Source organism: Physella acuta, unplaced genomic scaffold (genome assembly GCF_028476545.2).
Source record: "Physella acuta isolate Inbredline_101_S28 unplaced genomic scaffold, ASM2847654v3 ptg000627l, whole genome shotgun sequence".
Taxonomy (NCBI): Eukaryota; Metazoa; Mollusca; class Gastropoda; family Physidae; genus Physella; species Physella acuta.
In genome coordinates, this window is record NW_026732146.1 from 251,146 (window position 1) to 273,939 (window position 22,794).

At 33.8% G+C, this 22,794-nt stretch overlaps 2 protein-coding genes across 2 annotated transcripts; both read left to right on the forward strand.

Moving 5' to 3' along the window:
- Window positions 1-1,894: 1,894 nt before the first annotated feature.
- On the forward strand, window positions 1,895-9,366 carry LOC131948179 (uncharacterized). Its single transcript, XM_059309713.1, has 9 exons — window positions 1,895-1,920; window positions 2,483-2,506; window positions 3,475-3,550; window positions 4,101-4,228; window positions 5,642-5,755; window positions 6,759-6,825; window positions 8,138-8,271; window positions 8,595-8,687; window positions 9,000-9,366. Coding segments are annotated over exons 2-9 (621 nt in total). The 5' UTR covers window positions 1,895-1,920; window positions 2,483-2,499; the 3' UTR covers window positions 9,002-9,366.
- Window positions 9,367-15,811: 6,445 nt separating this feature from the next.
- LOC131948159 (uncharacterized) lies at window positions 15,812-22,310 on the forward strand. The gene is made up of 4 exons (XM_059309691.1): window positions 15,812-15,898; window positions 18,000-18,121; window positions 19,028-19,090; window positions 22,185-22,310. The coding sequence occupies exons 1-4, from the start codon at window positions 15,812-15,814 to the stop codon at window positions 22,225-22,227; spliced, it is 315 nt and encodes a 104-aa protein (XP_059165674.1). The 3' UTR covers window positions 22,228-22,310.
- Window positions 22,311-22,794: the final 484 nt, after the last annotated feature.

The window sequence follows — 22,794 nt, forward strand, 5'->3', positions numbered from 1 at the left end:
CAGGACAGCCATCTTTATTTTCAAAACGAAGCAGGCTTGTGTAGAATTTGCCCAGACCCCTGATGTAAGTTGTGATCGGCTTCTTACACACTGCAGGCTACCTACACACTGCAGGCTACTTACACACTGCAGGCCACCTACACACTGCAGGCTACTTACACACTGCAGGCCACCTACACACTGCAGGCCACCTACACACTGCAGGCTACCTACACACTGCAGGCTACTTACACACTGCAGGCCACCTACACACTGCAGGCTACCTACACACTGCAGGCTACCTACACACTGCAGGCTACCTACACACTGCAGGCTACCTACACGCTGCAGGCTACCTACACAATGCAGGCTACCTACACACTCCAGGCTACCTACACACTGCAGGCTACCTACACACTGCAGGCTACCTACACACTGCAGGCTACCTACACGCTGCAGGCTACCTACACACTGCAGGCTACCTACACACTGCAGGCTACCTACACACTGCAGGCTACTTACACACTGCAGGCTACCTACACACTGCAGGCTACCGACACACTGCAGGCTACCTACACACTGCCAGGCTACCTACACACTGCAGGCTACCTACACACTGCAGGCTACCTACACACTGCAGGCTACCTACACACTGCCAGGCTACCTACACACTGCAGGCTACTTACACACTGCAGGCTACCTACACACTGCAGGCTACCTATACACTGCAGGCTACCTACACACTGCAGGCTACCTACACACTGTCCTTATGTAAAAATACTAGTTCTATTATCTATCTAATTGGAAATATACCGTGAGTTTCCCGTGGTATATTTGAATAAAAAAATCAATAATCAAATTAAATTGAGTTTTCAAACCAAATCAGAAATATTTGTCGTTGCTATCAATTTAACATAGGGTAAGTGAGCAGTTATATAGTTATACACCAGGGGTCTCCAAACTACGGCCCGCGGGCCGGATGCGGCTAGCGATGTCTTCTCATCCGGCCCGTGGAGATCTTTTTGTCCACGGAAAAAACAGTTTGTTGGTGATGGCTGAGGAACTTTGTCCAGAAAAATCAAAGGTATGCCTGGAAGAAACTGGCCCCCGAACTGAAATTTGATAGTTAATGCGGCCCTCGGACTGAAAAGTTTGGAGACACCTGTTATACACAAGTACATTATTATGTAGAAAGAACACATCTAGTATCAAATAGAAATCAGAATTTCAGGTGTTTGCCTAGAACTTTGATGCATATCGATAACTAAGTTTTTCAGACCTACTAGATAATGAAACTAATGTTCCGTCACCTCGCGATTGTGCTTGTTCTTGCAGTATCTACAGAATCAGGTAAATAAAAGCTTTCTGGTTGTATAAGTAACTTGATCTTACAGCCGTTGATGTTTTATGTATGAATATCATCTTTTCCCCCGTTTGTAGCCTTGAGACATTGGGAAGATGAAGTAGAGTTCATCTGTTTCAGTGACTTCAGCCTATGTTGGGATATTGTAGTCAGTGCCATGAACAGCTGCCTTAAATCCCCCTAACGTGAGTTAGGTACCCATCAGAGCTGGATGGACTCAGTGAAGCTCTACTGACTGAGCTCGGATCTATCTGAACTCGAGATTTTCGGGTTAGCAGTCTATCTAGTGCACTGACACAAGGCGACACAATCCCATTTTTTATGTATGTATGCACACATACACACACATATATAAATAAATATATAAATAAATAAATATATATATATATATATATATATATATATATATATATATATATATATATATATATATATATATATATATATATATATATATATATATATATATATATATATATATATATATATATATATATATATAAGTATAATGTATGGTATAATTTTATCTATTTATTTAATTTGCAAAGCTCAGCAAAAAAATGTCGAAATTCCGATTCGTAAGTAAAATCCGGATCTTTATCTCTATATCAGTATTATCTCTCTCTAATTAATGTATATATATATATATATATATATATATATATATATATATATATATATATATATATATATATATATATATATATTCATATATTTCTATATCTCAATGTTTCTATTATTTATGTGACAATCCATATTTATGAGTATACTGTTGAATCAACGAATTAGATATCGGGTGTATTTTTAGTAACACAGATGCACAATATATGAAATACAATGCTAAGGATTTTAATTTTAATACATGTATTAAGATATAGGCCTACAGGTCTAATTTATGAATAGAATTAACAGATTTTTTTTGTTTTTTTTTTTTAGATTTAACGTTTAAAAAATGTTTCATGCAACTAGCTGCCTCAAAAACACATCAGATATCAATTTATTACAAAAAATATTACATCATAAACGCACACTTCGATAGCACAACATGATAATAACCGTTCTCAGTATCGTATGCATTAATATCGAGTGCACATAAAGAAAGGTTTAAGTTTTTAATTTCTTATACTTATTCTTTCACAGAGAATGCAAAACCGTGGATGCCTAGTAAGTATAAAACGCCATCATAGATTGTGCTGCTGCAACGAAGCTTACCTACACTGTAGTTTTTGTTATAAACAACTTTACTGTTTATAAAAATAAACGATTAAGTTTCAGATCTTTTCTTCTTCTTCGTTCTTAATTATTAGTGTTGAAGGGAATAGAGATTTTCCTGCCAGTGGGTTTGAACTCGAGACTTTGTTCGAATTTATCAACCATGAGCTTTTTTGCCGACTCGATCACGCCTCCAACACAATTAAGCGTTACTTGTCAACTGGTTATGCGCCATTGAGGCCATTGACTCCGATTTCAGCCTGCTTTTCTTTTTGGATCTGCTTCCATAGCCTTTGTCCAACCAAGAACAATCTACAAGGCAGCAGTTTTTTAATTTTGGAGTTGTCTCTCCTAGATGAGTGTCTGTCCCCAGCTAACGAGCCTCATCTGCCCGAGGGTTCGAACTCGAGACTTTTCGGTTTAGCAACCATGAGCTTTACCGACTCGACCACGCTGAACCCGAAGTTTCAGATATAAAGATAGATATTGCAGCGGACGTGTGGTCAACACTATGTCCAGATGCTTTACTTTCTCCCTTGAGAGTCAAGTACCCATCCGAGCTGGATGTACTGTTAGGATGTCCAACTAAATCTAAGAGTACCAGAAGTCAAATTTATTTTTAGAATTTGTCACTCTAACCGAAAATACTGCAAATTCAGTTATTGTTTTATTGAAGTAATTATATAAAAGAACAGTATTTTTGGCTGTTTCTTAAAAAAACGGCACTCAAGTTATTCCATGTATAGTTTTTTTCCCCCGAGATTTCAAATCTCGATTTCGATTTCTGAATTATTGCAATTCTTCGCGTATACTCCATACACAAAAGATTAAAAAGTTTAAGGTAAATTCAATTTAACAGCATTATTTTACATTTTGTCTTTATGGGTTAAAAACTAATATCCTATTTTAATATATAATAGTTCGTGACTATAAAGACAAATGCATGAATCAGAGAATATTGTTACCGTATGGGAATCTGAACAAACTGCTGTGTTGGTAAGATTTTTGAACTATTCCCCTCATGTTAATCAATGTTCAAAAGTCATCTATCCAACCGTTCATCCGTCCATTATCCCGTCCGTCTGCTCATCCATCCATCCATTCATTCGTTTATCCATCCACTCATCCATCCATCAATCTAATTTAGCATTCCATGTGTCTATTTATCCATCCGTCCAACCACCTTACAAAAATTTCAACGGTCCAATCAAAACTAACGGGAACTAACACAGTTCACGAATTAACCGATATATATATATATATATATATATATATATATATATATATATATATATATATATATATATATATATACATATATATATATATATATATATATATATATATATATATATATATATATATATATATATATATATATATATATATATATATATTATATATATTTATATATATATATATATATATGTGTGTGTGTGTGTGTTTGTGTGTGCGTTTGTTTGTGTGTATGTATGATTGTGTTTTTATATGTGTGTGTAATTGAAATTTAATTGAACAGTAATATATTCAAAAGCCATATTTTAAGGGAGAGTCATGCCATCGTCGAATCGGTCGTTAAAGTGTTGAACCTCAACAGCTGTAGTGAAATGATCACATTAGCTGATAGACTCAGGCTAGATTTTGCAAAGGATGAGTTCAAGCGCTGTGGCTTTGGTAAGTTGTCTGTTGAGTATTTAATAATTCATTTAGTAAGTAATCTGTTTAGTGACAAATATATTTAGTAATAAATATATTTAGTAATACATATATTTAGTAAATTAATCTGTTTTTTAAAGAAAAATACATGAAGTATGTAACCTGTTTAGTAAGTTATGTATTTAGTAAGAAATATTTCTTGTAAGAACTATTTAAACTAAAATAAATAAATTAGATAATGCATTGATGAGTCATTCATATTTCTGTTTTGTTATACTTTCGATTTTTACGGTATTAGTTAAAGAAAAAGATGTACATCTTAATGATGTTTTTAATTAACACTAAAGGTTTTTGACGGAGAATGAAGTATGGGTTATGGAGACGAGTTACGATGGGGGTAGCAGGATGGGGAGGGTGAGGTTTGCGTGTCGTGGAAATACCAGGATCAGTGTTGATGGTGGGTGCGTGTGTGAGTGAAAGTGTATGAGAGGGTGTGGCATGAAGGGTGAAGTGGGGCTAAATGGGTGTGTAGGAGTGTCGGTGTTTGTGTACTGGAGTGTCGGATAAGTTTTCATGTCGGAGTTAATTAAGTGTTGATGGTTTAATGTTGCCGTATTGCAACAGACGGGTCGTTTTCCAACGGAAAGCCGGGTCGTCTTTTAGCACATAACATTTTTTTTTAAATTTTAAAGTGTTAAACTTTTTACTTTCTCGTATGCACGAAGTATAGAGAAAGTCTTGTAATCGTGCACAAAAAAATCGTTTTAGGGCTCACTGAGTCGGAAAAACATAGTTTTGCAATCTTGTCCGTATGTCTGTGTGTATGTGTGTGTGTGTCTGTGTGTGGGTAAACACGATAACTTGAGTACCGTTACGGCTAGGTTGATGAAATTTCATATATACGTATTATATAAAAATCGTAGATCCTTATCAAATTTTGAGCGATTTCCGATAACCGGAAGTGAAACTTTTTCTACTTTAATTTTTTAAAAGCCTATAACTTAAGTACTATTTTAGACAGATAAATGAAATTTCACATGTAAGTAAAAGTTCTAATCATCTACCTTCTGTTAAATTTTGAGTAATTTCCGTCTACCGGAAGTAGTAATTTACGCTATTTTCTGATTTCTCAAAAATGCATGTGAATTTATAAAGTACTAATTATATCCTGCACTAATCTGCACATTTTATTTAGCGTTCATTTGGTGTGCAATTCTTTTTTTTAAGAGATTCTATTATAAAAAGTTTAAATAATTAAAAATGGATTTAAAATATTGTGTATGTCCCGAGTTGCCATCCCCCGTAGTGTTATATTAGAATATTCGAGAAAGTTTAGGGGATATCACCCCCGGTTTATTTTTATTATCTATCATATGCTTGCGACAATATAATAGGCTAGTTAGAACAAATCGAATTCCAAAATATTTTCAGAAGTGGTCAAGGAGCCAAGTAGACGTTATTCGATACGGTTGGACTTCAAAAGAAAAGATATGCTGAAATGCTATCAAATGTATTCGACCACACCTCCAAAGCCTCAGAGTTTGCGTAAGTGTACACAATGTATTTCTTATGTTAGATACATCAGGGTGTTGTACAAGCTTACAGACCGCTGCTTTATTTTGAGGAATTGTTCTGATCCATTATGTATGTTATTTTAAACGAGCCGACCCGCGGCGTATCATACGCCTCTATTTAGTTGTTTTATTTTCTATTATTCAGTAATTTATAATCTGTGAATTCGGCAGTTCCAATGCTGTCACTGAAAATATTTGCTTTAAAACACTATCAGTAGGTCGTTAAGGACGATAACCCCCCCCCCCACCCTCCTTTCCCCCAAACCCTACCCTACACCCCCTCCCCCCGTGAATGCAGCCTTCTCTTATTTACCTCCCTTAAGTTTAAAATCGTTTCAAGCTAAATTATCTGCCCCTAATAGCCGTCACTAAACCCGGCTCTACGATTGTAAACATTTAGCATGAACCACAGCTCACCAGACCATGGTGGTAGGGATATCCCTAGAGAGGAAGAGAGGGGGCTGCTAGGCGCGCTTACAGTTTGTTGTTTTCTATGGTCTCCATGAAGATAATTATATATATATAGATGTTTTAATCACTTTGGCAATGTTCGGTTAAGTATGTTTACTTAACAGTTTTTTTTTTCAATAAGCAAATATTATTTCTAATGTAAACATTATATAGTTAAAATTAAACGTATTATGGAGTGTATACAAACATGTATTAAGCTGATCTTCTTTCTAGTTCTTGATTATAATGTTGAGTAAGCTCCAACAAAATTAAATATTACTTTTATAACTAGTATGCACCAAGCAGGCCACTATCTCCTATTTCAGCCACCTTCTATTTTAGAGCTCTCTCTTATATGGGTTGCTGTCTCTAGCTATATATCATCACCTGACCGGAGGTATTCGAACTCGGCACTTTCCGCTTTAGCAACCATTAGCTTTACCGACGTGACCACGAACACACTTAAGAATTATGTATGTTATTCTCAGTGCTTGACTAATGAAATATTTCGTTCTCTCTCTTAGCCAATGAGGTTTGTGCGCAAACCTATTACTGCCACGATCTGAAGGACTACCCAGAGCTCTCGTGCCGGTAATGTGTTACAGTGATTGTGGTAGAAGGGAGGTAGGCTCCAGAAAAAAAACAACTTCTTAATTAAAACCTTTTGTTGATTCATTTGTGTATATCTAAGTTAGGGTACTGTAAAGAAAATATTCCTTGCATCAGGGACTCTTTTGAAAATATGGTTGCCATTGCAACCGCGGCCATCTTGAAAAAAACATCCTTTTTTTGGAGTTCTTAAATTTCAAAAACTAATATATATTACGGCTATATAACCATTGATCCTTCTTGTACTAACACCAATAGAGTTAACTGGCTAGTTTTGTAAAAGAAATCACTCTAAAAATTTTTTTAATTTTCAAAATTTGATGTTCCGAAATTCCATTGAAATTAATGTTAAATGGAATTTCACCATAAAAATGTTTTTGAAAATTTGAAAAAAAAATTTTCTAGCTGTTTTTCGGTTACGAAAACTAGCCAGCTGACTCTATTGGTGTTATTACAAGAAGGATCAATGATTATATGGGCGGTTTATATGTTACTTTAGGAAATTTTAGAACTCCACAAAAGGTAGTATTTTCCAAGATGGCCGCCGTTCCATGGCAAACATATTTTCAAAATAGTCCCTGGTACATGCAAATATTTTCCCTTAAGTACCCTCACTTATACATACAGAAATAAATGAAAAAGGCTTATTAATTAAAAAGTTTTTTTCCCCGTTTTTTTTAGAGCCTACCCCCTAAAATGTGTAGCTTTGATTCTAACAAAATAAACATCACCTAATAACAAAATTTAGAACTCACACAATAAAAAAAAACCACATCCGAAATTGAAAGGAAACCAAATCAAATGAAATTGAACATAAACAAAAAACAACAAATCAGCCATCAAAAATACAGTCCGCGATATAATCTATTGAAAACGGACTATAAACCTCAAACAACAACAAACACTTTCTCATTGATGTACGGATGCCACACCCTCCACTTCCCCCCTCCCCCTCGAGCACGTCCTACATGTATAATCTATTTAAAACTTATATACTTTAACCTATGTCAGATCCCCCACCGCAACATAAAGTTGAAGTGCCCCACCCCACCGCCAGCCCACCCCTGAACACTTCACCCATCCTCTCCATGAGAAAATACACAATTTATAATTTATATAAAGAAATTTATATTTTAACCTATTTCCGACACCCCATTTTCCCCGGAAATTTAAATGACACAATGACACCCTCTCACCTCGCCACCCACCCCACACCCCCACTATACTCTGGGAACACTGTCTGAAAGAAATCTTGTAAGCCTTTAATTTAAATCCGAAACATGTGTCCCAACAGTGCAGGGATAACCTACACCGATTGTGCGGTCAAGGTGATACAGGACGACGAATGCCGTTTTTACTTTGGACGGGCGGCCCTGATGTACTGGAAAGTCTATCAGATCTCTGGCCTCTTCGACTCGTGCAAATTTGGTAAAAAAATTGTTTTAAAAACAAAATGATACCCTTTGAAACCACAGTGGCAATATTGTATTAAACATCGTGATTTCCGGGCGTATCGGACGACTTTTTAACGTAACTTATCAAAATTTATGGTTCGTTTTAGATAGCACATGTGGTCAATATAGAGTTAATTTAACAGGGATAGTTGGGTGTACTTATGTGGTGTAGGTCAATATATATATATATATATATATATATATATATATATATATATATATATATATATATATATATATATATATATATATATATATATATATATATACAGGCTTGTATTTAAATTACTACTCCAGGATATGACGTAAAACGGAAGGGAGTATTTTTCTATATCAAGAATGCCATCCACCCCTTATGTTACAGTTTAAGTGGAAACATTACTACAGTCTGTAATGAAAATTTCCTCTATATACGTTATAGCATGTTTATGAAGTATCAATTACCTTTTAAGAAAAAATACAATGTAGACAAATATATACACCAATTTTCAGAAACCTTCACACACACACACACACACACACGCACACACATTACATGTATATATATATATATATATATATATATATATATATATATATATATATATATATATATATATATATATAATACATTGATGGCTAGATTAATAAATAGGTATGTAAAAAGACTACAACTTAAACAATTTTGTTTAAAGAGCATTTATTTTATTTATCATTTTTCAGAGCTATCCTCTAAATATACCAAGGCCAAGAGGCATTTACTGATCTTTCTGGAAAGGAGCTTTTGTTCGTTTTAATTTAGCGCAGATGCATGATTGATTTTTTAATCTTCTAGCTGCTTGTATAGCTAAAACAATTTTCCATATATATTTAAAGTTTTGCATCTCATTTTAGAATTTTACGTTCAAATATAAACGTCTATTATTAATCTGCCACGTATAACTAGAAAAAGTTTTAAATCACATTGATTGCTCAAAGAATACGACAGCTTGAATAGAAAATCTATTTTCTTATAGCCGTATTCTTATAAGAAAAATCTATCTTTGTGGAAAAGAAAATTTTTAGTACATCATTGTAAGGATAATAAAAACTTACTTATTACTGCATATTTTATATTTTATTTTCTTTTTCTTTTCAAATGTTTGAATCATATATTGTGATGTAATAAATAAGATTTTGTTTTATTAAAATAAACGTAATTTTTTATGAATAACCAAACAACGAAACACTTGGAATATCCTTGACTAGCTGGTCTAAATACTTTTGAAAAATATGAATGTTTTTTACCTTTTAATCGGTTTTGTTAGCTTGAAAAATCAAGCAAATAATTCTTCTTTCTATTTTCTTAGCTAAGTATAATTAAAATCCAAAATGTAGGTTATAATTTGTGTACAAAGTGTCACAAATATGCAAGCTTAGCGTAATTAAAATAAATAAGAAATCTAGTTTTAATACTTTATTTCAATAAAGTAGTAGTGATCTCATTTCAAGTTGTCGTATATACGTTTTTCAATTAGAAAAAAACAACACTTAGACAAACGAATTGCTCACCAAATAAGCGTAAACAACGTGTGTATAATAGAGTGGAAAATTACTGCTTTGAGAAAACGAAACACTAAATGATTTTTAGAAAGTAATTTAAACATATAATTCAGCCAACGCTTATGTCACAATGCATTGTCAGCGAGCACGGAACTTCATTAAAAATTTGATGAAAAGTTTTAAAGTCTAGTAGTAGTGATCTTTTTCAGAAAATGAAAATAGCATAAAGTAATACTCACTTTGAGCAAACCAAAGGAATATGATTTTTTAACAAAAGTTTAAATTCCATTAAAATCTATGCTTAATTAATAGTAATTCAAAATTTCAAAATTTGAAAATTATACTCGTATTCGTACTCGTACTCATACTCATACTCATACTCGTACTCATACTCATACTCATACTCATACTCATGCTCATACTCATACTCATACTCATACTCATACTCATACTCATACTCATACTCATACTCATACTCATACTCATACTCATACTCATACTCATACTCATACTCATACTCATACTCATACTCATACTCATACTCATACTCATACTCATACTCATACTCATACTCATACTCATACTCATACTCATACTCATACTCATACTCATACTCATACTCATACTCATACTCATACTCATACTCATACTCATACTCATACTCATACTCATACTCATACTCATACTCATACTCATACTCATACTCATACTCATACTCATACTCATACTCATACTCATACTCATACTCATACTCATACTCATACTCATACTCATACTCATACTCATACTCATACTCATACTCATACTCATACTCATACTCATACTCATACTCATACTCATACTCATACTCATACTCATACTCATACTCATACTCATACTCATACTCATACTCATACTCATACTCATACTCATACTCATACTCATACTCATACTCATACTCATACTCATACTCATACTCATACTCATACTCATACTCATACTCATACTCATACTCATACTCATACTCATACTCATACTCATACTCATACTCATACTCATACTCATACTCATACTCATACTCATACTCATACTCATACTCATACTCATACTCATACTCATACTCATACTCTTACTCATACTCATACTCATACTCTTACTCATACTCATACTCATACTCATACTCATACTCATACTCATACTCATACTCATACTCATACTCATACTCATACTCATACTCATACTCATACTCATACTCATACTCATACTCATACTCATACTCATACTCATACTCATACTCATACTCATACTCATACTCATACTCATACTCATACTCATACTCATACTCATACTCATACTCATACTCATACTCATACTCATACTCATACTCATACTCATACTCATACTCATACTCATACTCATACTCATACTCATACTCATACTCATACTCATACTCATACTCATACTCATACTCATACTCATACTTATACTAATAATCTTGCTCAATCGCATGGTCATGCTCAATGTTCGTGTTGTTTTTTTATGTTAGTAGTAATGGTTGTTGTGGATTGTTAGGGTTAAACGACTTAGAATAAGGATTAGGGTATAAATTGTGTTCAAAATATTAGTAAATTGACATTTAATTTGAATTAATATATGTCAGAACCCAGATATCGCCCTGTATTTGTTAATTCAAAACAACCAAGTTATGTTTATGTGCAGATATTTTGTTTCCACATATGCCAGTTCAAGGCCTTGCCGGGGCGGCTTGTTCGGTTTATAATCTAAAAATCAATCTGCTTTTAATTTCCTCACTGTCATTAATTATATTATTTATTTAGGTTAACCTTGTTTTCAAACAATGTAATTTGCGAACTAATGAAATACTTATGTTTTTAACACGTATCACAACCGGCATACACATTGACATGCCCACGCACTATACAAACACCGACACACGTGAAGATAATTAAAAAATGTTGAAAACACACAAAATACAAAATGCTGCTATCACACGAGGTCACACAATGATTTACGTTTGCCAATTTTCATATTGCATTTTGTAATTTGTATAATAGATTAGGTATTCAATTGCTTCAGGGTGGCAGGTTGTAGGGCTGGTCTAATAGCCCTACTCGACATCACCACCACCCCCTCCTTTTTTCATTCACTATCTTCTCCCTGAATAACAATCTTGGGAAGTAATTTGTAATAGAGAAAAAGTAATGTATGTCGAATGTTAAAAAAAGTAAGAACAATTATTTTAGTATTGAATGTACAATCATCTGTTATTTGTTATCCGTTTAAATGTAATTTGTATGGCTAAAAGTTTTTTGTCCCCTATGAAAACAAAGACTAATGATACATAAATAATACATTTAGAGGTAACGAATTAAATAATAAATTTATGAGACTATTTTCAGAACCAAATCTAAATAGAAATCCGAAAGCTCACATACACATACATATATATATATATATATATATATATATATATATATATATATATATATATATATATATATATATATATATATATATATATATATATGTATATATATATATATATATATATATGTATATATATATATATATATATATATATATATATATATATATATATATATATATATATATATATATATATATACGGTAGCTACAGATGTCTACAAACGCTTTGACGTATAAGAGCGTTCAATAAAACTGTATATTTGAAATTGTATGGCACTCTTTAAAACCAACGTCGTAGGCGCCATGGCTCTCACGTCGGAGAATGAGGCGCTTGTAGTTTTACCGCTGATTATAGTAGTACCACTTACCAGCTATACATGGCGCCCAACTAACATATATCAAGTGATAAGATAGCTGCTCTGGAACTAAGGGTACAAAAATGTGTATTTCCAAAAATCACCACCTCTAGGGCGACGCCCATTAGATTTGTTTCGCAGAAATTGAGTATTCTCATCAGCACCTAGAAGTTTCGTGGCGATCGCATGACCGGTGTCAAACCGCAATCGACTATACCTGTTTGGACCATAGTTGTTTTGCCCACATAGAGATGATGACAGCTAGTGGTTTATCCACATGAGAGTTCAACCACAAGTCATTTGTCTATAAAGGATTTTAATTAAATTAATTAGAGATTAAAAAAGTTGCGTAAAAATATTTTAAGTGTAAATACAAATCATCACGACCAGTCGTCTTAAGATACAGAAATCCAAAATTTCAAAACTTGAAATAAATATTTTGAAATTTTAAATAGCGTATTTAATTTGTTCTTTAACCATTTCGGAGCAATGGTTAACTTTAGAGAAAAACGTATGTACTGTTATATTAGAATTAGAATAACGTCTTTGACTATATTAATGGAATGCTTTTATATCGTTTATATGGAATGTTTACGTTTAAGTAGGTCTACATTATATACTTGTGTATATAAACTTTCCATATCATTAATATTTTTTTATGAACAGGGTAATTTTTTTTAAATTTCAGATGTATTAATTGCTTCATTAATTTAAATGATATAACTACTTTTTATTGATATTATTTCAAAACATACTTGTTGATTAACCACGCTAATATCAAAGCTCTGCTGTAGTCAAAGCACCTCTAGTCAAAGCTTTAAGGACGATGTACCTACTGTTTAAACGATAATGATATACTTTTATATATATACGAGAAAAATGGCCCGTTGAGGAAGGATACAACGGGCGCTAGGTTGATAGTGCTGTCTATTTTCTCGGTACTTTAATTTATTCAAAATATAGTCATAGGCATATCCCTAAACCATGCACCTAATCTCATTCATGACAAAAGTCGCATTTAGAGTTTCTTTCAGGCAACTCTACTTGGGAGGAGGGGGCTTCGCCCCCCTCCCCCCCCCCCCCCACACACACACACACCAAAACATGTCTACCGTCCCATTCAACGAAATATAATTATATACTTTTTCCACAGTGTCCGCCCCCTCCCAGAAAATTCTACCCCCGCCCCCGAAAATTTCAAGTACCCCACCCCTCTCCGGGGAGGAAAAAGTCTGAAAGAAACACTGGTCGCATTTGTAGATCATACAAACTAAAGGAAGAATCTGGGCGGGGCTTTGCCCCTACCGGAAGAGATGCTTGAAAAAAAAAAACGGCACGCTAAACACTTTTTAGATAAGAAAAAGTTACCCCCTCCGAGGTGGAAAAAGTCTGAAAAAAACACTGGTGTAGCGCTTAGCCACTACCCGAAGAATTGCTTTAAAGAAATTGCAAGAAAACCACTTTTTAGATTAGACACATTAATTCGGAGGCAATTTTATTTTAGAGTATCGATGAAGAAATTTCTTTTGAGTTGGGGAGGGGAGGCTCAGACGTTCTTACGCGGGGGTGGGGCTTCGCCCCTACCCGAAGAATTGTATGAAAGAAACTCTTCCCGCAAACCACATAGATTAGACAAAATTGCCTTTTTATTCAATGTTTACTCGAGAATCAATGACGTCATATTACTGTGTGCACTCTTCGGCTTGATATTATTTTCTACTCTATGCTCAATGTGACGTTTTCGTTTAACTATGCATGTTTTTAATTTGCTTGTGTTTTCTCTAGAGCGTTCTTGTCAGATACATACACAGATAGATAGATAGACAGATAGATAGATACACAGACAGCGAAACTATTATTATAGATAGGAGTATGTAAATACGTGTTTTTAAACATTCACATACTCACATACACAAGCAAACAGACTCGATTACGAAACATTTTTCCCAGTCTTATGAAGGTATAAAACACATCGATTCGTCGAAGTCTTTATTTAGATTTTTATCCGATTACAAAACTTTATCCTATAGGCTACTCTGTATACGAAATAATAAAAAAATATCAGAAACAGTAAAGTTAACCAAACAAGTGCCTTACATGGATTTTATTATCTAAACATTGCCATTAAGCTTTACTGGAACAACATTTAAACCTTGGAATATTTTATAAACTTTCATTTTTCAGGGAGAAAAAAGGAGATCTTTAAAGTAAAACGTGACCTCATCAAGACTGTGTGTGAATAAAGTGCTGGTAGTGTGGAGAGACGGATGTAGAGGAAGATGGTGTGCGTACAGCAGATGTGTCGTTGTCCAAAGGTAAAGTGAAGCTTTTGCAATACAATCGTCATAAATGTGTACCCTTGTGAATCATTCGGTTCAAACATTTATCGACATCGTACTTATTTGTCCGTAATGTAAATCTTTGACATGTGTTTAGTAATAAAATGAATATAATTATCCTCTTTGTGCCTAAGACAGATTGGGCCGTGACAGTGAGCCCCTTTTAAATTTCTCCAGCAATTCTCCTGGCAGTCCACGAAGACAAACCTGCTTCTGCCAGCTGCTTCCCGTCGTGAACCTTCTCGTTCCCCTTTTCTCTTCATGTTATGTTTTTCCTTTAGGCGTCAAGTTCAGCGCCATGCCTACAACATCATGGGGATTCATTCTTGGGACATGCACTATCCAGCGCAGATTTTTTTCCAATTATTTTGGAAAATGCTTCTACTTCCAGCTCTCCTAGTCAAAGGACTTATTTATACAAACTATTTAAAAACGCAAGGGAGCTATTGTGTGCCTGTCTCAACAATATTCAGCCTTCGGCCACAAGCTACAAAGTATCTTCGTTTATGTCAGTTTACTAAAGGTCTCCTTTACAGATACATCTTCAATTTATCATGACACGGCCCTTGGATCTCAAGTCGTTACTAAGATCCCCTTAGAGGATTTCTTTTGGTATTCGATCGTTAGACTTGCGGCAAACATGGCCTAGCTAACACAGTCTTCACTGGGTTAAGATTCACTGAGCACTAAACAAGTCAAGATGTCTTGGTTGGAGACTTGGTCTTCACAGGTGAAATCGAGGAAGCATCGCACAGCATCGCATATAAAATCTGCTTCGTTTGCGTTCCTTGTGTGCGTAAGTGGTCCAACACTTGCTAGTTTGTAACATAATGCTCATAACGTAGGCCTTCGACACCATATATTAGTGTTCATGGTCAGCTTTGTATTCTCTCATACGCACTTGCGGCGTTTGGTAGTTGCAGCTGTTGCCTTGCCTAAACTTTTTGATATATATTTGGTAAGTAAGAGCTTTCTGGCCATGGTTAAGCCCATGTAAGTAAATACTTGCACAGCTGGGGGCATGTGATTTCTGATGCGGCATTCAGGAGATAAGTATGCGGTGAAATGAATGATTGTCTTTAAGAATAAATAAAAATATATCAAAATTTAACAAAATTTAAATATATATTAAGAAAAGGGTGAGTCGAACCATGCTTTTTTTAAATAGTGGTGCGTTATTATAATATAAAAACTTGTTTTTAAAGCATATTTTAACAACTAGGTTTATCTTATTATCTATAATATATAATCTATACTCAATAGTCTATAGTAATAATGAAATAATCACATTATAATTATATATATATATATATATATATATATATATATATATATATATATATATATATATATATATATATATATATATATATATATATATATATATATATATATATATATATATATATATATATATATATATATATGGTTTCAGGTAAACTAAAATTAAACTTTATTAGACACTTGACCATATCTATATCTACATTCTATACAATCTATATATCTAAATCTTAGTATATCTCGATCTAATAAAACTAGGCTAAAACTAATTTTCTAGTTTTTGTTCGATGGACCGTGTGTTGAATGTAAAAAGCGAGTTGAGAATTGAACCGGAAGTAATCATCAATCATAACTAAACATTCTGTCACCCATCGATGCGTCAGCAAAAAAAAAATGATTTAGATCTATTTTGAAGTATATTGATCTAGAATCTATATCTATTCTACACTTATTTACACCTAAAAAAAAAAGCTAGATATTTTATCAAAAGAAAAAAAAATAATTGTTTTTTTACAAGCTCTTATTTAACTCACTTCCTGGTCAATAATCAGTCGTCAGTCTGTCGGTCTAGATCGAAACGCCCGAGTGAGATCACAGGCACTTCTACCTAACAGATACGGTTCGTAGTTGGTACGTGGGTCAAGACATGATGACAATGCAACATGACATTAAATTTGACATTGAAAATAGAATAGAATTGCATGAAAAATACACAGCGCAGTAAAAGAAAGCGAAAAATGTGTGTATAATAAAACTCTATGTAGTTAATCGTAATTAATTCCTTAGTAATATTAATTATGCATCTAGTGTAAACAAATGTAATGTCTCATTTTCATTGGATCTTGACCATCGTTCCAAGTGTGAAAATAATTGGTCCATTAGAAGTTGTCAAAATAAACCGCGAGTGATCTCCCCTAAAATTTCTTGAATATTCGTATATAACATTACGGTGGATGGCATCTCGGGATATAGACACTATTTTAAACCATTTTTAATTACTTAAACTTTTTATAATAGAATAGAATCTCGTAGAAATGCACACCATGTGAACTCCAAACAAAATTTGCATAATAGTGAGGGATATAATCAGTACTTTATAAGTTCACATGAGTTTTTTTTTTTTTTTTGAGAAATCGGAAATAGCGTAAATTACTACTTTCGTTCAACGGTAATTGCTCAGAATTTGATAAACGGCAGAGAATTATATCTTTAACTTGTATGTGAAATTTCATTTATCTATCAGAAAAAGTGCTCAAGTTTTAAGCTTTTAAAAAATTCAAAGTAGACAAAGTTCCACTTCTGGTTATTGGAAATCGCTCAAAAGTTGATACGGATCTACGATTTTGATATAATAATTATATATGAAATTTCATCAACCTAGCTGTAACGGTACTTAAGTTATCGTGTTTACAGACACACACACATACACACACATACACACACACATAGACATACGGACAAGATTGCAAAACTATGTTTTTCCGACTCAGGGAGCTGTAAAACGTCGAGTTCTGCAAAAATCTCTTTTTTAACACGATTACAAGACTTTCTCTATTGGCCTACTTGGTATATACGAGAAAGTAAAAAAGGCAGAGATGAATAATGTTAAATAAAAGCTGGTAAAAAAAATAATCGGCAGTTTCGATCCACGCTTTTCTTTTTATTTTTAAAAGATTAGTTCAGTATTATATATTTAAAGAAAATGAAATATTTCTTTTTAGAGCATAATTACATAAATGATTGTTATTAAAATATTTTTTGTTGTTGCTCTTTTTCAGTTAATGAAGTCAATGCCATTGATGGCAGTAAGAATTACCGTTTTGCTACTCCTTTCTTATGGCGGAGTTGTAGCAGAATTAATAAAACAGCCAAACATAACAGCCGGAACACCTATTGTTAAGTAAGGATTTTTTTACAAACATAAAAAGCACTTTAAAGTAAAATGTTGAAACAAATTATTTCACGTTAACATACACAAAGTTGGAATTTTATTTGGAAATCTTTCACTTTTTTACTTTCTCGAATATACGAAGTATAGAGAAAGTCTTGTAATCGTGCAAAAAAAAATCGAGATTTTTGGAAATCTCGACGTTTTACGCACATGTGCATGTACATCCACATCCACATCCACATCCACATCCACATCCACATCCACATCCACATCCACATCCACATCCACATCCACATCCACATCCACATCCACATTCACATCCACATCCACATCCACATCCACATCCGCATCCACATCCACATCCACATCCACATCCACATCTATATCTACATCTACATTTGCATCTACAACGATATATATATATATATATTACTATATATTAATATATATATATATATATATATATATATATATATATATATATATATATATATATATATATATATATATATATATATATATATCAGGGACGTAGCGAGAGGGGGGCGGGGGTGCGGACCGCACCGGGTGACACCATTTAGGGGGGTGACACCAAGGCAAAAAATAGCAAAATATATAGAGAAAAACTCGAGGGGGGGGGGTGCAAATCGAAAGTTTGAGGGGGAGGGGGTGCAAATCTAAAATTTGAAAGTTTGTCCCTGGGAAGGGTCTCTATGCCTCTGGGGGGTGACACCATTACGTGCCGCACCGGGTGACACCCAACCTCGCTACGCCACTGATAAATATATATATATATATATATATATATATATATATATATATATATGTATATGTGTGTGTGTGTGTGTGTGTGTGTGTGTGTGTGTGTGTGTGTGAGTGTGTGAGTGTGTGTTACTTCTTTTTATTCTTTTTAAGACTCCATTGTACCAGAGGGTTTTGTGGGAAACTTCAGACTTGCTGCCCTAAATTCTATTGCAGGTACTGTAGCATTGATATTGGTTTACATTGTAAAGTACTATTTTTACCACATATCTTTGTTTGAAACAACCCTTACACTTAACGATTTACAGAGCGGAACTGCTTTATGCTTCTATTACATATGGTATGCTTTAAATGAATGTTTAGACTCATAAAATAGTACTCAGCTTGTTAGAATAAATGTGTTTAGGTTAGGTTAGGTTTGCTTGTTGCCCTTCGTTGGAAATAGACCACTGACAAGAGCTTTCCAGTCATCTCTCTCCTGGGCTAGGCTCTCCAATATTCCCAAGGTGTTATCGATCTTCCTGGTGTCTTCTTCCAGGTTACGTCTCCATGTATTTCTTGGTCTGCCTCTTTGCTCTGTGGATTCAATGTGAGGGTCTGTCTTGTTATGCTGAATACAGGCTTCCTCCTGCGTATGTGGCCAATGCATTTTCAGTTTCTCTGAAGAATCTCTTCTTCAGCTGGCTGTTGATTTTTCCGTTGCCATAGTATCTCATTTCTGATAGTGTTAGTCCAGCGTATTCGAAGGATCGTTCTGAAGCATGCGGTTTTAAATGAATGTATTTTTTTTCTTATGTGTGGCAGTTATTCTCAATGTCTCAGCTCTAAAACAGGTTTTACTAGTGTGTTGATTTCCATAACCCTAAACATTTGTTAGTTGGTTGAAGCCTGCTTTAGCCTTGCCCATCCTTATTTTTATGTCTGCTTCTATCCCACTCTGCTTATCAACAATACTTCCAAGATAGGTGAATCTATTCACTTCTTCTAGAGCTTGCTAATATTATAAGGGTGCTGCTTGATGCATTGTCTTTGGGAAATTTACTTTTCTCTTTGTGGATGTTCAGGCCTTGGCATTTAGAAAAATGTTGGCTTTATCTTGCAATTGCTGTTGTTTGATGAGAAAGTAGAGCAAGATCGTCAATAAATAAAGCTCATGTTATCCAGCTGGTTCCATATTTTCCACTGTATATTGACATTTTCATAATTTCAATGTGCAGCAGGAATAGGAATGAGGAAATTAGGCAACCCTGTCTTAATCCGCTCCTTACAGGGAAAGCCTCCTTAGTCTGTTAGTCATGCACTACTCTTCATTTTAAACCTTCATTTGAGGACATAATAATTTAGACAATTTTCTGTGACACTCCATAGTGTCTCAGCAATTTCCACATTTACTGTCTATCCAGCCTCTCAAAGCGTTCTCGTAATCTATGAAATTATTGTAGAGAGATGAGTTCAACTCGCGATGGTCAATGAAGCGCAGGGTAGCAGTGAATATTCGCATGATCTTTCCTTTCTAAAACCCGAATGTTGATCTCGAAGGGGATATGCTCCGTTATTGTATTTTTCTAGTTTTTACGTTTTAAGCTCTAAAGCTTTTTGAATACTTTTACCTATTGGGAACATGAAAGTAAGTATTAAACATAAAAAAAATAATTGAAAACAATTTTGGTTGTCATGGAAATCAAAAGCTTTCTCTGCCGTTTTGAATATTTTGGTACTTTTAAAAATGCTACGGCTTTTTCTATTAATGTACTGATAGCAATCAAATGTAAACACTCATTTTTCAGTATATATTAAAACTTTTTTACGACAACTTTTTGAAATAGCTACTACTAAGAATTTTACAAGGTCTAAAAGTCGTACCCTTTTTAGTATTCAAAAGTTTCAAAATGTGCATATTATTTACCGTATAGGCCTACTTTTTTTTCTTTGAAAGCCATAACAAGTCCCTCGTTACAAACGTTGTATTTTTGCATGAAGAATAATTACTGAAAATATGGTGGTATTATTTAATTAATGAAAATGTTGTAGGCTTTATATAGTTAAAAACCTGCGAACTGTGAAAAACAGCAAAATGTATCGGAATATATGTCTCAAAAATACCACGTCTCTTTAAACTGCAAGCCGATTGTAATCTTTGGGTGTTTTCGAGATGACAGAAATTAAGATTATCAAATCATGAGAATTCCAATGAAGCCAAATACAATATGATGACGGATATAAAACTTTTAGTAGAGAGCTAGTAAGATTGGGAAAAATATTGACTAAGCTTTTAATTAATAGTGTCATAAAAATGGCATTTTAAACACATACAATATTTCTCATTGACGTTATTTTTTTCTCAATACAAAAATGAAAAAATCTCCAAAAATGCAAGAAACCCATTATGACAAATAACCAAGAATATCCCATTGCCTGGGACGGACGATAGTGTTATCCCAGTATAAGAGCATGCGCAAACATGGCCTTTCCTTGGAAGTTTTATGAGCAGTCACTTTCTCTGGTAATTGTTCATCTTCCCACATTTTCTTGAAGAGTGTGTGTACTAGTGCGGTGCTTTTTTTCGATATTTGCTATCAGTGCTTCTGCCGGTATATCATCTATTCTGGTGTCAAAAAATATTTCAGCTGGTTTATGACTTTATGTATCTCTTGTAATGAAGGTGTATTACAGTCTATAAGGAGATCACTGTCAGCTTATGGTATATCTTGCGTGCACTCTGGTGTTGGTCTATTCAGTAGTTCTTCAAAATGTTCTGCCCGTCTCTTCCTCTGTCCTTCTGCATCAGGTATTGTCTTTCCATCTTTGGTCTTCACTGGCCTCTCTGGCTAACTAAACGTCTCAGATATCTTCTTATTTGTATTGTACACGTCCCTAATATTCCCATGGTACCCTGCTTCTTCTGCTTCACTTGCCAGCAATTCAATATAATTCCGTTTTTTTTTTCCATATGGCTTTTCTTGACATTTTTGTTTGTTTCCGTATACTCTTCCAGGGCTTTTGATTTAGAAGCCCCTGCATGACTGTTGTTTAACGTTACCTTCTTTTTTTCTCTCCTCAATAATTGTCAGCGTATCTGCTGAAATCCTTTCCTTATTTTGCCTTCTAGTAGTGTATTACATTCCTCACATGTTGTCGTAAATAGGTTTTTTATTTTTTCCAATTTTCTATCAATTTTTTTCTCTTCTTCTTCTATTAGTTCTTGTAAAACCCGTTTTTTATGTGCAGATATCGCGATTTCCTTTATGGTTAAAAACAGCTTGATTGAAAAAAAAATTAAATACACATTAAAAATCTTTTTTTTTTACAGATACCTTGGAACTCAACGACCGAGGTGTTTCAGCACAATTTGAGTACTGCTTTCACTACGAAATAAAATGCAGATTTACAAAACTCAGTAATATGTGACATACTGATACATTACTGACATTTGTGAAAAAAAGACACAAACACACACAAACACACACAAACACACACACATATATATACATATATATATATATATATATATATATATATATATATATATATATATATATATATATATATATATATATATATATATATATATATATATATATATATATATATATATATATATATATATATATATATATGTTGTTATTTGTCAATAATTGAATTTCAATACAATATGCTTTAAATTTTCAAATGAGTTTAATAACTGTGTTTCATATTCGTTAATACGACAAAAGGTTTACTTTGATCGAGGGTCTTTGATCATAGGTGGTTTGACCACAGGTATTTTGTACACAGTTGGTTTGTCCCCAGCCAGAGTTTGACCACAATTGCTCTGTCCATACAGGGTAAAGATTAACTTAACAACGGATAATAAGTTGCGTAGATATATTTTAAGGTTCGGCATGATGTTCATATGGTTGTTCATCTCTGTGTATAAAATC

Bases quoted from the DNA above. Each gene is read 5' to 3' on its own strand.
- LOC131948179 (XM_059309713.1), top strand. The intron at 6,826-8,137 runs GTAATGTGTTAC...GTGTCCCAACAG, and splicing joins TACCCAGAGCTCTCGTGCCG to TGCAGGGATAACCTACACCG. The intron at 8,272-8,594 runs GTAAAAAAATTG...TTACTACTCCAG, and splicing joins CTTCGACTCGTGCAAATTTG to GATATGACGTAAAACGGAAG.
- LOC131948159 (XM_059309691.1), top strand. From the start codon at position 15,812: ATGGTCAGCTTTGTATTCTCTCATACGCACTTGCGGCGTTTGGTAGTT. The intron at 18,122-19,027 runs GTAAGGATTTTT...ATTCTTTTTAAG, and splicing joins GCCGGAACACCTATTGTTAA to ACTCCATTGTACCAGAGGGT. The intron at 19,091-22,184 runs GTACTGTAGCAT...TTTTTTTTACAG, and splicing joins TGCCCTAAATTCTATTGCAG to ATACCTTGGAACTCAACGAC.